Source organism: Pygocentrus nattereri, chromosome 13 (assembly GCF_015220715.1).
Source record: "Pygocentrus nattereri isolate fPygNat1 chromosome 13, fPygNat1.pri, whole genome shotgun sequence".
Taxonomy (NCBI): domain Eukaryota; kingdom Metazoa; phylum Chordata; class Actinopteri; order Characiformes; family Serrasalmidae; genus Pygocentrus; species Pygocentrus nattereri.
In genome coordinates, this window is record NC_051223.1 from 36,797,324 (window position 1) to 36,811,937 (window position 14,614).

At 46.7% G+C, this 14,614-nt stretch overlaps 2 protein-coding genes across 2 annotated transcripts in view; both read right to left on the reverse strand.

Annotated features, from left to right (window-relative positions):
- LOC108437907 (choline O-acetyltransferase-like) overlaps nt 1-3,515 on the reverse strand; it is a 46,636-nt gene extending 43,121 nt beyond the window's left edge. Inside the window, exons 1-2 of the mRNA XM_017715333.2 lie at nt 3,365-3,515; nt 2,919-3,043 (exon numbers count right to left, since the gene is read on the reverse strand). Of these exons, the coding sequence (XP_017570822.1) occupies nt 2,919-2,966 (48 nt within the window). The 5' untranslated portion in view covers nt 2,967-3,043; nt 3,365-3,515. The remainder of the gene's footprint in view (nt 1-2,918; nt 3,044-3,364) is intronic.
- Nucleotides 3,516-5,317: 1,802 nt separating this feature from the next.
- On the reverse strand, nt 5,318-8,632 carry slc18a3b (solute carrier family 18 member 3b). Its single transcript, XM_017715331.2, has one exon. The coding sequence runs from the start codon at nt 8,265-8,267 to the stop codon at nt 6,564-6,566; it is 1,704 nt and encodes a 567-aa protein (XP_017570820.2). The 5' UTR covers nt 8,268-8,632; the 3' UTR covers nt 5,318-6,563.
- Nucleotides 8,633-14,614: the final 5,982 nt, after the last annotated feature.

The following is a 14,614-nucleotide window of genomic DNA, read 5'->3' on the forward strand; positions in this document are numbered from 1 at the left end:
CCCTGGTCAAATTACATAAACAAAAAGTGTGGCCTGTGCTAAATTTAGAAAATCAACAGAACATGCCATTTGACCAGGGGTGTTCATACTTCCGCAAACAGCTGTATTAAACCTTCTTTATTTGGTTTCTCTAAAACATATTGATGTAAAGCATTTCACAGCAAACCACTCTGAATGACTTTATTTACATCTCATTCACTGCTCTATGCAGAAATTTAGATGATGTTCACTATCCATGACTTGTGTCAGTCCTGGTATTGTGGAAAGGCTTATATCCTCAGGCTTTGGAGGACACGGTGTTCTCAGTGTTCTCATGGCAAAACGGTGAAATTTTCTAACACCATTGGATCAGTCCTGGAATGCCGGAGTCTGTGCTCATTTCCTCGGGCCTCGGAGCATTAATCAGATGGCGTAATTGTTCAGCATCTCTCTGAAGTTCCACTGTGTTTTTCCGCGCTCTTCTCAATAATTCATGCAAATGGCTTAAAGACATACGGAGCGAGGATTCTGGAAAACCTTCTGAGACAGGAAGGGCTCACTTACCCCTGGGTTGCAGAGCGCTATCTTGATTAATAAAATGGAAATGATAAATGTACAAAAGTGCCATCAAAAGACACCCGTCTATTAAAACACAGCGATTTTTGCAGGAACATCTGAGATCTTTAGCTGTGAACAGGTTAGCTGTGAAGATCCTTTATTGTGAACAGGTTGATCATTTCTTCAGTGGTCATATGCAATTTTAAGCCTAAAAGATGTGTCAGGATAAAACAGACTAAATTAAATTGTGCAACTACTTTCTTTGGAAGGATACCGGTGGTTTTCCAATGCTATTTAACCCCTTTAATGAGCCATGGGCCCAATGGCAGGCCCAACATTTTATTACACACTTCAACAGAGATTCATTCAAAAGAGGCCCTGAATATTCTCCTGTAGGTCCCGTTAGGATGAAACAATCTGAACCAAAAAAATTCGCTACATACCTTGACGAGTGTGTAATCAATTACATTACATGCGATGCTAAAAGTGACTGAGGTGCCCTTGAGCAAGACACCTAACCCCCAACTGCTCCCCGGGCGCCATGGATAGGGCTGCCCACCGCTCCGGGCAAGTGTGCTTACTGCCCCCTAGTGTGTGTGTGTTCACTAGTGTGTATGTGGTGTTTCATTTCATGGATGGGTTAAATGCGGAGGTGGAATTTCCCCATTTGTGGGATTAAAAAAGTCACTTAACTTAACATCTCCATTGGTTTGCATTGAAGGCCCTGTAGTTACTGAATAATAAGCCTTTGTATGAAATAAACCTGGATGGTTAAAGCAATTAAAGCAGAATTCCACTGGTTTTTAAAAAATTCTGCATAAGTAAGTGTTTGAGGTGTAAACAGAGTCATTCAGAGTGGTTTGGTGTGAAACGCTCTGTTCTATAGAAACTTAGAATTGTTATAGAAAGCTAGAATTGTTCACAGTGGTGGTTATAGGAACCAGACGTCCGCCTCTAAAAGCTCCCTCATGGAAAGTAACTACATGGTTATGAATTCACTGCCTGATGCCCGAGGCACTGTTTCATGATAGTGTTGAGAAGATTTTGGCCAAAATGTAATTTTATAACCCATTTAGGGCGGAAATGTGCAGGCGTGGGGCTATAAGGCAAAATATAAAATTGTATTTTTTTTTTCATTTTTTCATTATTTTTTTATTACTATTTTGCCATAATTGATATTACATATAAAAACTCACAGCACATATGCAGGTTCATTGGTGTTTTTGGATAGTAAATAAAATGTCTGTATTTGTGTTGTAGACATTGTGACTCCTGGTTCCCATCACCACCACTGTAAAGAGATCTGAGTCGGTAGGTTTCTCTACAATAAAGCATTTTACACCAAACCTCTCTGCCTGAGTTTATTTACTTCTCAAGCGCTGAATTATGCAGAATGTGTTGAAGAATCGGTGGAATTTCCCTTTAACATCATGACGATGATCTGGTGAAGTGAGTCAGGTGAGCAGCCTGGGCTAAATCAACAGGCCTATCCAAAGGACCATGGCAAACCAGTGATTTAAACAGCCATGGACATCTTTCAGAACCATGGACAAGGACATTCATACATCACCACTGCAGCACTCTGAGACCTTTCAGAGGCCACAGGGACAAAAACAGGATGTATGACCGTTTCTCACTGGACAATAGGGGGAAAGAAATATGAGCATACAGTGTTGTTTATTGGGCTCAGGAGGCGATCAGTCTACGAGGATGACAAGCCTCCAATTATTAAGGCTCTCAGTGTAAATAATCGAGCTGATCTAATAATAATAATAATAATAATAATAATCATCATCATCATCATCATCATAATCACAATAATGATACTAATCATAATCATAATAAATCATCATAATCATGTGTTATTATTAGTATTGTTGTGTTGTTGATTTATTATTATTATTTTTATTATTATTATTAGTAGTAGTAGTAGTAGTAGTAGTAGTATAGCATTTTTATTATCATTACCATCATCACTAATATTGTTATTATTAATAGTGGCTGTGTGATGATGATGACATTACTATTGTTACTATTATCATCTTAAGTAGTAATGGGGTATTATTATTATTTATTATTATTATTATTATTATTATTATTTTGCTATTCATTTTTAGTAATATATAGTAGCAATATTATAGCATTATTATAATCATCATTATTAGCATCATTATTCAAGGTAGTTCATTATCATCAATACCAGTATTAAAATTATTAGTAGCATTATTATTGTTACTGTTATTGATATAATGGTATATTACTCATCATTATCGTCATCAGCAGTAGTATTATATTAGTTAGTATCACAGTAGTAATGAATATAATTATAGGATTATTATTAGTAGTAATAGTAATAGTAGTATAGTAGTATAAACGCTTACATTGCTGCCTCTGCAATCTTTGGCTGGTTCTCTCTCTAGTACCGGCATCCTCTCTCTCTCTCTCCTCTCTCTCCTCTCTCTCCTCTCTCTCCTCCGGTCCAGCTGGTCAAGCAGGTCTGAAAAGCCTCAACACACATCACACACATCAGAGCTTCACAGATCACATACAGCCCCATCAGTCAGTCGCAGTTACTGGAGTTGTGTTTTACTTCTGCTCGCTGTGGAGAGCTGCGAGGAAAGCGCTGATTCAGGCCTCGCGGCTCCTTCATTAAACAGCTGAGCCTGAAAAAAGGCAGGAGGCAAAACGAGAATCTGTCTTTTCTTTTCTTTTCTTTTCTTTTCTTGCTAATCTAGCATATCAGCTCATCTCCTGCATTCCGCAGAAAATAACCAAACACTGGCTGCTTCATCAAATCAGCTGCTAAAAGAGTCTCGGAGTAACTTACCTGTGGAGCTGCCGATCAAGCTGCTCAGAAGTTCACTGAAGCTGACCAGGGCTCGCAGTGTCCAGCATCCATCCCTCAGTCTTTAGTGTCCGTCTCTCCGTTCTCAGCATCCCTCAGCGCTCAGCATCAATCCCCGCGCTTCTCTCTCTCTCTCTCTCTCTCTCTCTCTCTCTCTCTCTCTCTCTCCTCGGAGCTTCACGTGTTTCCAAGCGAGCGAAAGTGTTGAAGGTGCGTGTCCTTCCGCACAAACTCCTCCCATCCGCCTCCATTCGCGGACCAAGCTGCGAGGAACAGCCCATTTCATATGAATTGAAGGACGAGACGTGTGGAAGAAGAAACGAGCCGAAGACACAGAGGTTCAGTCTTTAAACGGCGCGTTGAAGCGTCTACATTTAGTTAAAGTGAATCAAATGCAAACCGATTATAACCAGTTCAAAGTAAATTCAACCAAACCCAGACCAATCTAAACCGATTAAACTCAACCAAAACCAAACCTAAACCAATCTAAACCCATTAAATTCAACCAAACCCAGACCAATCTAAACCGATTAAACTCAACCAAAACCAAACCTAAACCAATCTAAACCCATTTAAATTCAACCAAACCCAGACCAATCTAAACCCAAACCTAAACTAATCCAATCCCATTTCAACTAAAGCAAGTTGAACCTGAACCTAAACCCGTCTAAACCCATTTAACCACTCAAGCTCAAATCTTTGTCAAACCTTACCTTAACTCACCTTAACTCATATCAGAACCTTCCGAACTCATCAAAACCTGTTTAAAGCCCTGAAAACCCATTACGCCTCATTATAACCCAGTCCAGTCGGAACCCCGACCTACCTCTCAAACCCGGCTAAAGCGCCTCCAGCTCGTGTGCTTTGACCCGAGAACTCAGTCATTAGTCCTGTGTCTGTGTTGCCGTGGGACTGTGGTGTCGGGCCTCGTGTCTGTCTCCCTTCATCACTGCATGCATTTGTTTACCACACCCACAGAAACAGTCCTTCACGGGTTCTCAGAGTTACACAGAGAACCATGAAGACTCAGAGAACCATGAGCACTCAGAGCACCATGAACACTCAGAAAATCATGAACACTCAGAGCACCATGACCACTCAAAGCACCATGAACACTCAGAGAATCATGAACACTCAGAGCACCATGACCACTCAGAGCACCATGAACACTCAGAGAACCATGAACACTCAGAGAACCATGAAGACTCAGAGAACCATGAGCACTCAGAGCACCATGAAGACTCAGAGCACCATGAACACTCAGAGCACCATGACCACTCAAAGCACCATGAACACTCAGAGAACCATGAAGACTCAGAGCACCATGAACACTCAGAGAACCATGAACACTCAGAGCACCATGAAGACTCAGAGCACCATGAACACTCAGAGAACCATGAAGACTCAGAGAACCATGAAGACTCAGAGCACCATGAACACTCAGAGAACCATGAACACTCAGAGAACCATGAAGACTCAGAGCACCATGAAGACTCAGAGCACCATGAACACTCAGAGAACCATGAAGACTCAGAGAACCATGAAGACTCAGAGCACCATGAAGACTCAGAGCACCAGAGCGCGTGTCGCATTACTGTGAAGAGTGTACAGTAAAGACTGACCACACGCTGACCCTCTCAATCTCACACACTCCACAACATCAGGCAGCGGAGAGATTTTAACGCAGAATTTGTGTAGTTTTTCCCTCTCAGATTCCAGATGAGCGGAATGAGGAATAAATGGGGAAAATGATGTTTTCATTTATTTTAGAAGCTTAAGCTTCATTCGTTTCTAAAAAAAAGCTCTCAACGTGGATCAAGACGAAGAAGAAAAAGATCTATTTATTTATTTATTTATTTATTTATTTATTTATTTATCCATCCGTCTCGCTGTGTGTTTCACCCACAAAAAAACAGGACGCCAGCTCGAGTTTTAAGCGCTTTTTATTATCAAAACTATCATCGTTAAAATCAGGCTGTCTGCTCCGTTTTGGTCTGACAGCAACGCACACACACACACACGCACACACACACACACGCACACACACACACACACACACACACACACACACACACACACACACACACACATCTTTACCATCCAGGGTCGTTTTATTCACACACACACACACACACACACACACACACACACACGCGCGTCTTTACCATCCAGGGTCGTTTTATTCACACACACACACACACACACAGACACACACACACACACACACACACACATCTTTACCATCCAGGGTCGTTTTATTCACACACACACACCCACACACACACACACGCACACACACACACACACACACACACACACACACACACACACACACACACACACACACACACACTCTCTCTCTCACACACACACGCACGTAGACACAATCATTACGCACACAGATTCACATCAATTTACAAATTCCTACATATGTACACGAATAATATCACAGCCTTGAAAAGGTGGCGCCTCCCAATAAACTAAACATGTTCACATCTGAATATTCAATTACGTTTATTTCAAACCACAAAGAAAAGACCCGCCTCCTCCAAAAGAAAATAAATACCGTTTACTCATATGGAAATATAGACTAGTAGCTTCTTCTCCTGATCTTCTCTCGTTCCGCGATGTCTGACTGTCTAACAGAACTCACGCGCTTTCTCCACACCGCGGCCGTCCGGCGCCTGCGGCACCGGGTCGGCGGTGAACCCAGACCAGCTCAGCAAGCGGGAAAGAGCGAGCTCAGAGTAGGCGAAGCAGGACACAGGCAGGGCGCAGTCGGGTGAATCGGGACATTTGGTCAGAGGTTTGTTTGGTCATAACTGGGGCTTTATTAAGTCTGAGCTTGATATATGTGCGCGTGCCGAGATGGGGTGGATAAAGTGCGCTCCGTTCAGTCCAGTGACGCTGTTTCGGGTCGTATGGGTGACAAAGCAGTTCTAGTGCGATCATCAGAGTAACAGCGCTTCATTTGCGTAATTAGAAGGAATACATTAATGAGCAGAAGCCTTGTTTACCTGATGTCCTATAGAAGCTGAGGTCCTACCTGCGTATGGATACAGTCACACATACTTATGAGTGGATAGTACAGCTCAGCATGATTGGCAACTCGTCTGGGGTGTTTGTTTGTTTGTTTGTTTGTTTGTTTGTTTGTTTGTTTGTTTTGGAACGAAACTAGCCGCTAAATGCACTCAGGTCCTGACGACTCCTCCTCGGATTGAGACCTGGAGCTGGCGATCATTGCGTCCAGTCCGCTTCCATCTGCAGGGAGTGGGGTGGTGGTGGTCCTGGCAGTGTTGGCCCTGGTGTTTGTGCTGATTTTAGGGGTCTTGGTGTTGGCAGTGTTTGTGTTGTTGGCAGTGTAGGTGTTGGGGGTGCTGGTGCTGTGCGCGGTGGCGTTGGCAGTGTAGGCGTTGTAAGTCTCGCTGTTGGCGGTGCTGGTGTCCGCGCAGAGCCCCTTCCTCTTCGCCCTGGGCTCCTCCATCCTGATGGCGTCGTAAAGCCCCGCACTCCCGTCCTCCTCTTCCTCATCCAGCAGTATGCGCCTCTCGGAGCGCGAGGGCTTGATCTGGCACACGTGCCGCAGCGCCAGCAAGGTGGGCGCGTAGAGCACGTTGGCGAGGCCCATGCCCAGGTTGAGCTGCGCGAAGCCCATGGTGTGCACGATGTTGCCGGCCACCACGGGCCCCAGCGCGTAGGCCACGGAGTACGAGATGTCCGCGATGGCGTAGACGCTGCCGTAGACGGAGGCGTGGCGCACGTCCACGAGGAAGGCGAGGGTGGGCAGCAGCGCCGTGTCCACGAGCGCGATCCCGAAGCAGATGCCACACAGTGGCAACATCAGCTGCGCGAAGGTTTTGCAGGCAGGCACGACGCACGAGCTGGCGCCGATGATCAGCATGCCCACGGCGCCGTAGAACCACTGCATGCTCGGGTAGCGCTCGGCCAGCTTCACGGTCACGTAGACGCCCAGCACGTGTGGGAAGAAGGAAGGCAGCCACGCCATGCCCATCTGCCACTTGGTGGCGTGCATGGTGGTCTCCATCCAGCCGGCGATGGTGGGCTCGAGGAAGGCCAGCGGAATGTTGCAGACGGTCAGCGCGCCGGCCACCACGGCGATGTAAGGGTCCATGATCAGGCGGTGGACAGGCTCACCGGCCGGCACGTTCTGGCGCGCGGTGCGGTTTGAGAACGGCTTGGTCACAGCGAGCAGCAGGCAGCCGTCTGCCAGGCACACGCACGCGAGGACCAAGAACGGCACGCGCTTGCCGGCGAGCTCGTACAGAATCCCGCCGAAGGGCGGTGCCACCAGGCTGCCGAAGGAGATGAAAGCAAGCGCGAGGCCGAGCGCGCGGCTGCGTTCTGTCTCCTCATCTCCGTAGCGATCGGCGATCATGGCGATTCCCGAAGTGTCCGCGAACGCCGAGCCCAAACCCTGCAGACTGCGCGCGGCGAACAGCGTGCCGTAGCTCTCGGCGAACGCGAAGACGCACGTGGACAGGAACATAACTGTGAGGCCGATGAGTAAAGGCACGTCGTAGCCCACGCGGTCGATGAACGGCCCGGAGAGGGGGTTCACCGCGAGCTGCAGGATGGCCTTGGAGGCGAAAAGCACGCCGATTTTAACGTCCAGGTTAACCGGCGCGATCGTCGGCCACGCGCCGGTGCCGTTTCCGCGCGCCTGCGCCTGCGCCTTGGCCTCCGCCTCGGCCTCGCTCTCCAGCCCGGCCAGATAGTCAGGGATGATGGGCACGATCACCATGTACAGCATGTTGTCCAGCAGCAGCGCCACGCACACGATCACCAGCATCACCGACCTCTGCCTTTTTGGGTCCCGCATGGCCTCGCGCACCTTCGTCGCTACTCCGTTGCTGCTGGACTCCATCGCCTCTCACTGTCCGCGCTCAACACAGTGGAACTTCCCTCGAATCTCGAGCGCTCGTCCCCGTTTCTGGACGCTTCTGGCGCGCGCTTTTGCGCGCTTTCGGTTTGCCAAGGTGTCTCTCGCTCGCTCGCTGTTCAGTCTCGCGCCTTCGCCTCTCATCCCGCTCGGGGCTGAGGAGGCTGATGATGCTGATGAGCTCGTGCGGTCCTCTCTCTCTCTCTCTCTCTCTCTCTCTCTCTCTCTCTCTCCCTCAGCAGATGCCACTCTCTCGCGCGCGTCTTTCCTTCTCCATCTTTTACGCACCAGCGCGTAAAAAGATGTGGCACTCCTGCCGTCTCCGGACCGGGTCTCTCTCTCTCTCTCTCTCTCTCTCTTTCTCTCTCTCTCTCTCTCTCTCTCTCTCTCTCTCTCTCTCTCTCTCTCTCTCTTTCTCTCTCTCTCTGTTTTCTTGGCGCGTGCGCGCATCACACCTACGTCAATGCGTGCCCTTCCCTTCCCCCTTTTCCAGTGCCGCTTGTGTGTTTGTTTGTTTCTCTCTCTCTCTCTCTCTCTCTCTTGCCTTTCTCTCTCTCTCTCTCTCTCTCTCTCGCCCCATATCTTCCTCTCCAAGGGTCAGTGACGCACGGACTCCCGAGTCTAAAAACGGACGTACGCTGACCCATCCGGACCCGGAGAGGAGGCGACCAGAGGGTGTGACGCGCGAACACCAGGATGAAAAAAACAACCGTGTAAAAGACGTCAATCACGGCGCACCTGAGACTGTCAGACCCATTCAGAGCGAGAGAACGACTCGCGCTGATAAAACGCTGAAGACTCGCGAGTGAAAACTGTTTAGAGACGAAGTCTCGTGGCAGAACATCCAGGACACGCTTCTCACTGCGTCCTCGTCTTCGCTTTAATTCCCCTTAATATTAATAATTCACTTTCCAGCGGTCTGAAAGAGAAGTGCGCTCTGTAGACCTCGCCACGCCTCGTTCTGCCCTGATGGCTCCAGAACGTCCTGCTCTGTTCGAGGATATGACTGATATAAGTGGCTTTCCAGCAGATTCACTGACCAGGTCATTGCTTTTGCGCATTTAACTTGCCCTGGGCGACTTTACCAAATGTAGAGAAACAATGTAGTAACAACTACAGCACCAAATATAATCTGTAATACGAACGGAATGCCTTAATAACACATACACCTCCCTGTTTCTGCGCTCACTGTCCATCTTATCAGCTCCACTTACTGTATAGCTGCACTCTGTAGTTCTACAGTTACAGACTGTAGTCCATCTGTTTCTCTGATACTCTGTTACCCTGTTCTTCAGTGGGCAGGACCCCCATGGACCCTCACAGAGCGGGTACTATTTGGGTGGTGGATCATTCTCAGCACTGCAGTAACACTGATATGGTGGTGGTGTGTTAGTGTGTGTTGCGCTTGTCTGAGTGGATCAGACACAGCAGTGTTACTGGAGTATTTAAACACTGTGTCCACTCACTGTCCACTCTATTAGACACTCCTGCCTATTAGTCCACCTTGTAGATGTAAGGTCAGAGATGACAGCTCATCTGCTGCTGCACAGTTTGTGTTGTTTTTTGGTTGGTGGACTTTTCTCAGTCCAGCAGCGACACTGAGGTGTTTAAAAACTCCAGCAGCACTGCTGTGTCTGATCCACTCAGACCAGCACAACACACACTAACAAACCACCACCACAAAGTATCAGAGAAACAGATGGACTACAGTCTGTAACTGTAGAACTACAAAGTGCAGCTATACAGTAAGTGGAGCTGATAAAGTGGACAGTGAGCGTAGAAAGAAGGAGGTGGTCGTGTACATATGCAGAAGCGGAGCTGAGCGATTCAGCACTACAGTGAAGGACAGCGACCACGGAGAGACTTAACTGACCGAAACAAAAGCAGCTTCGCGACTCAAAAGAGTTTAAAACCAGCCAGAAGGTGAAGCGTGTTCGTCTGATCTCCTGGCATAAAGCACTTCAAACCATCTGGAAGGGCTTCAGCGAAAGCTGCGTTCATTTAAACCCTGGTGGGAGGGAAGTAAACAACAACAAACAGCCGAGTAAGAAGCCTCGGAGCTGAAGTGCTGCGAGCGCGGTGGGAAACGCGTCCTCAGGGCAGCAGAGCGACGCAGCGCTGGGGTAGAACCGTTCAAACGAGCCGCTGTTCTTTCTTACACGCTACGACACCGCCATCTAGCGGAGAGCGTCGTTCAACGCGCAAATCTGCTGGACTTCTTCATTTCTTCAGTGATTTGTTTCATTCATGCTCTGTTCTCATATATATATATATATATATATATATATATATATATATATATATATATATATATATATACAGTAAATGACATAAAGAAAACAAATAAATACGATAAAATATATAATGTCAGTTGTGGTCCTCAGGAGTCGTGTCACACACACAAAAAAAACCCCTCTTAATTTAATAATTAAAAGTCACACCGATGACATCACTCAGCTTCCCTCCACCTGTTTTCTGGGCATCTGTGAAGAAAAGCTCATGGTCCACTGTGTCTTTCAGTCATCAGTGATTTTCTCATTTGGCTCATGATCTCATATGAAGCTTTTAGTCGACGTCACCGGGGTGAAAGACTTTATTCTGAGGTGAATAAATAGAATACAAATGGATTAAATGATGTATTTTAGTGTTTATTCCATGATTGACAGCATGTGGTTTGATGTTCTGTAGCAGCTCTTTTGTAAAATAGGTTGTTCATTAAAAATGTCTCTGGTGTTCCCTTTATTATGTGGAACACTAATGACCATCGGTAACACCACTGACTCCTGTGGACAGGTAGAAAAGTGGCCGTTTCTATGGAATGACCCATAAAACCAAATATACATAAAGTAAATTTGCAAATTTGATAAGCTGTTGCCGTGCTATCCCAAGTGGTTGCTAATGAGTTGTTAGGCTGACTTTATAATATCCCAGGTGGTTGTTAAGGTGTTGCTAAGCCACTGCTATGGAATCCCAGGTTGAGGTTAAGGTGTTGTTTGGCTTTTGCTATGATATTCCAGGTGGTTGCTAAGCAGTTGTTATGGTATCAAAAGGGGTTACTAAAGTGTTGATTAGCTAGTGCTGTGGTATCCCAGGTGGACACTAAGGTGTTGTTTGGCTTTTGCTATGATATTCCAGGTGGTTGCTAAGTAGTTGCAATGGCATCTGCAGAGGTTGCTAAGGTGTTGCTAGGCTATTGCTGTGGTATCCCAGGTGTTTGCTAAGGTTCTAGCTCAAAAGCAGTACACACAGAGGTGTTTCTAGTGTACCTGTACTGGGGCACACACAGAATTAAGAGGGGCACAACCGCACCTCTGCTTACCAATCAGTCACAGGTGTCTGTTAGACACTAAACAGTCTAAGTGATTTAACACTAGGAGGTGTCACTCTGTCATGAGAGAGAAAAGAAAAACAAACACCAAAGGAATTTTTAGTAATTACGTTCATTTTCATGAAGCCCTTTCCTCTTTTCCTATCTACTACTGCAGTGCACTGTATTCCTGACTTTTCCCAAACTCCTTTCACTCCCTGTGACATCACTAACTGGGTGTGGCCAGAGCCACCACATGTCTGAGAGTTGAAACCTTGACAGCAGTGTAGTGCTGTACTCTTAAAAAACACTGTAGATGATATAATAAACAACGATACAGATACAGTTATGATACAACTGAATCCAGAACTGCACAGTCTGAATGTAAAAATAGATAAAAATATAAAACAATTTTACCTTGTTGTATTCTCTCTGGGCGGCACGGTGGCATGGTGGGTAGTGCTGTCGCCTCCCAGCGAGGAGGGCCTGGGTTCGATTCCCTGGCCGGGCGACCGGGGTCCTCTCTGTGTGGAGTTTGCATGTTCTCCCCGTGTCTGCGTGGGTTTCCTCCGGGTTCTCCGGTTTCCTCCCTCAGTCCAAAGACATGCAGTCAGGCCAATTGGACATGCTAAATTACCCCTAGGTGTGAGTGACTGTCTGTGTCTGTCTGTCTGCCCTGCGATGGAGTGGCGACCCATCCAGGGTGTATCCTGCCTTCCGCCCGAAGACTGCTGGGATAGGCTCCAGCACCCCCCCGCGACCCTGACGGAGAAGCGGCTTGGAAAATGGATGGATGTATTCTGTCTGTCCCTCTCTCTTTCTCTTTCTTTTTCTCTCTCTCTCTCTCTCTGTCTCTCTCTTTTTCTTTCTCTTTCTGTCTCTCTCTCTTTTTCTTTCTCTCTCTCTCTCTCTTTCTCTTTCTCTTTCTCTCTCTCTCTTTTTCTCTCTCTCCCTCTCTCTCTTTATCTCTCTCTCTCTGTCTCTCTCTCTTTTTCTTTCTCTCTCTCTCTCTCTTTCTCTTTCTCTTTCTCTCTCTCTCTCTCTCTCTCTCTCTCTCTCTCTCTCCCTTTCTCCTTCTTGTTCTGATGCTCCCATCTTTTCTATATAGAACTATCTACAGCACATTAATGTACATTTTCATCAACCCAAAGAACCTTTAATCTTGCAAAGAGCACGCCGAGTGTTCCTGATTCTATATGAACCATTTTCTTTACTAAAGATCTCTACATGAAATGCATTATAAACTCCTATAACTCGACTTTAAAAGCTCTTAACATCAAAAATGTTTAAGCATTTATAAGTCATGATTTTGCGCAAATGCTCCATATCATCCCATTCATTTTGGACTCGCTCAGGAGCGCCCTCTAGTGTTTGAGAAACCCAGAAGACATTGAGAGTGGAAATTCTCATCTCTACAAGTTGTCTGTGTGCATCACCTGTGTATTGATCACAGGACGTCCGTAGTTTAGTTTCTAAGCCTAGGCTTTAGCTAGAGAGAGTTGTGAGGTATTGCTTCCGCTGTGAACTACTGAGCGTTTATATATTGTTTGTATCCCGTTTTTGACCATTGCTTCTGTCATTTCGACGCTGCCTTTTGATCTCCCCCTTGGACGGTTTGAAGTGACGAGACTGGCAGAAAGGGCTAGATAAAGGTTACAACACCTGGGAGAGGGAGGAGACAGAGACTACAGACAGGTGAAGATACTAATGGGGGGACGGCGGAGCACAAGACCCAAAACAAAAACACAAGCACATGGCAGAAAGCACATGGCTACAACACAGGGCAAGAAACAGACACAGGAACAAGGGGAAACCGTGACAGAACCCCGCCCCTCATAACGCGCAGCTCTCGAGGCGCGAATAACAAGCTATCTGACGTGGGAGCCGAGTAGGAGGAGGGACCAGAAAAACAAGAAACGTGACCAAACAGGAGACAGGACAGGGAACAGGACACCAGACTGGGAGCGTCAACTAAACTGGGCATCGGACTGGACAAGGGACTGAATAACAACAGGGACAGAGACTGAGTATAACAGGAACAGGAATAGTGACAAACAGGGACAGACGCAAATCCAGAAATGGACACAAACAGTAACGTTAACAGGCACAAACATTTTAACAGAAATGGGAACGGAAACGAAACATGGGGCAAAACATTGTCTAGACACAGGAGGAAACGTAGACTGGAAGTTCTTAGGTTTGGCAGTGGACCGCAAAGGCGGGCCTGCTGTGATGTCCTGGGAGGCAGGAAGGCCTGCTGTGATGTCCTGGGAGGCAGGTGGGCCTGCTGCAACGTCCTGGGAGGCAGTCGGGTCTGCTGCAACATCCTGGGAGGCAGTTGGGCCTACTGCAACATCCTGGGAGGCAGGTGGGCCTGCTGTGACGTCCTGGGAGGCAGTCAGGCCTACTGCGACATCCTGGGAGGCAGGTGGGCCTGCTGCAACATCCTGGGAGGCAGGTGGGCCTACTGCGATGTCCCTTGCATCCCCCTGAAAGTGAGCCCTGAATGTACTCCTCAGTTGCACACTCTTAAAAACGATGGTTCTTCCAGGGTTCTTTAGTAAAGACAATGGTTCTGGGTAGAACCATGAACACTCAAAGAAACCTTTACATGCATACAGGGCTCTTTGCACCATGAAAGTATTCCTGAGATTGATGGAAAATGTGCACGAATGTGCTATAGATGGTTCTATACAGAACCTTTTTGAAAATGGATTTATATAGCACCCAAAAGGGTTCTTCTGGTGTTTCAAGCTTGATATGGTAAAAGAACCACTGTCTTTACTAAAGAACCCTTGAAGAACTATATTTTTAAAGAGATCGGGGGCATTTTTTCACTCACGCAGTGCTTACTGGCAGCACTAGAGGGCACCAAAGGACGGGAAACAGCACAAACGAGCAAAGCCTCACAGAAAACTGAACTACGAACAAGACTGGTCACTACAACCTTTAAAACCTTTGAAGTGTTTTTATGTTTTAAATTTTGCATAAAACACTTTGAACTATGTTTACGTATAAAATGTGA

Bases quoted from the DNA above. Each gene is read 5' to 3' on its own strand.
- slc18a3b (XM_017715331.2), bottom strand. From the start codon at position 8,267: ATGGAGTCCAGCAGCAACGGAGTAGCGACGAAGGTGCGCGAGGCCATG.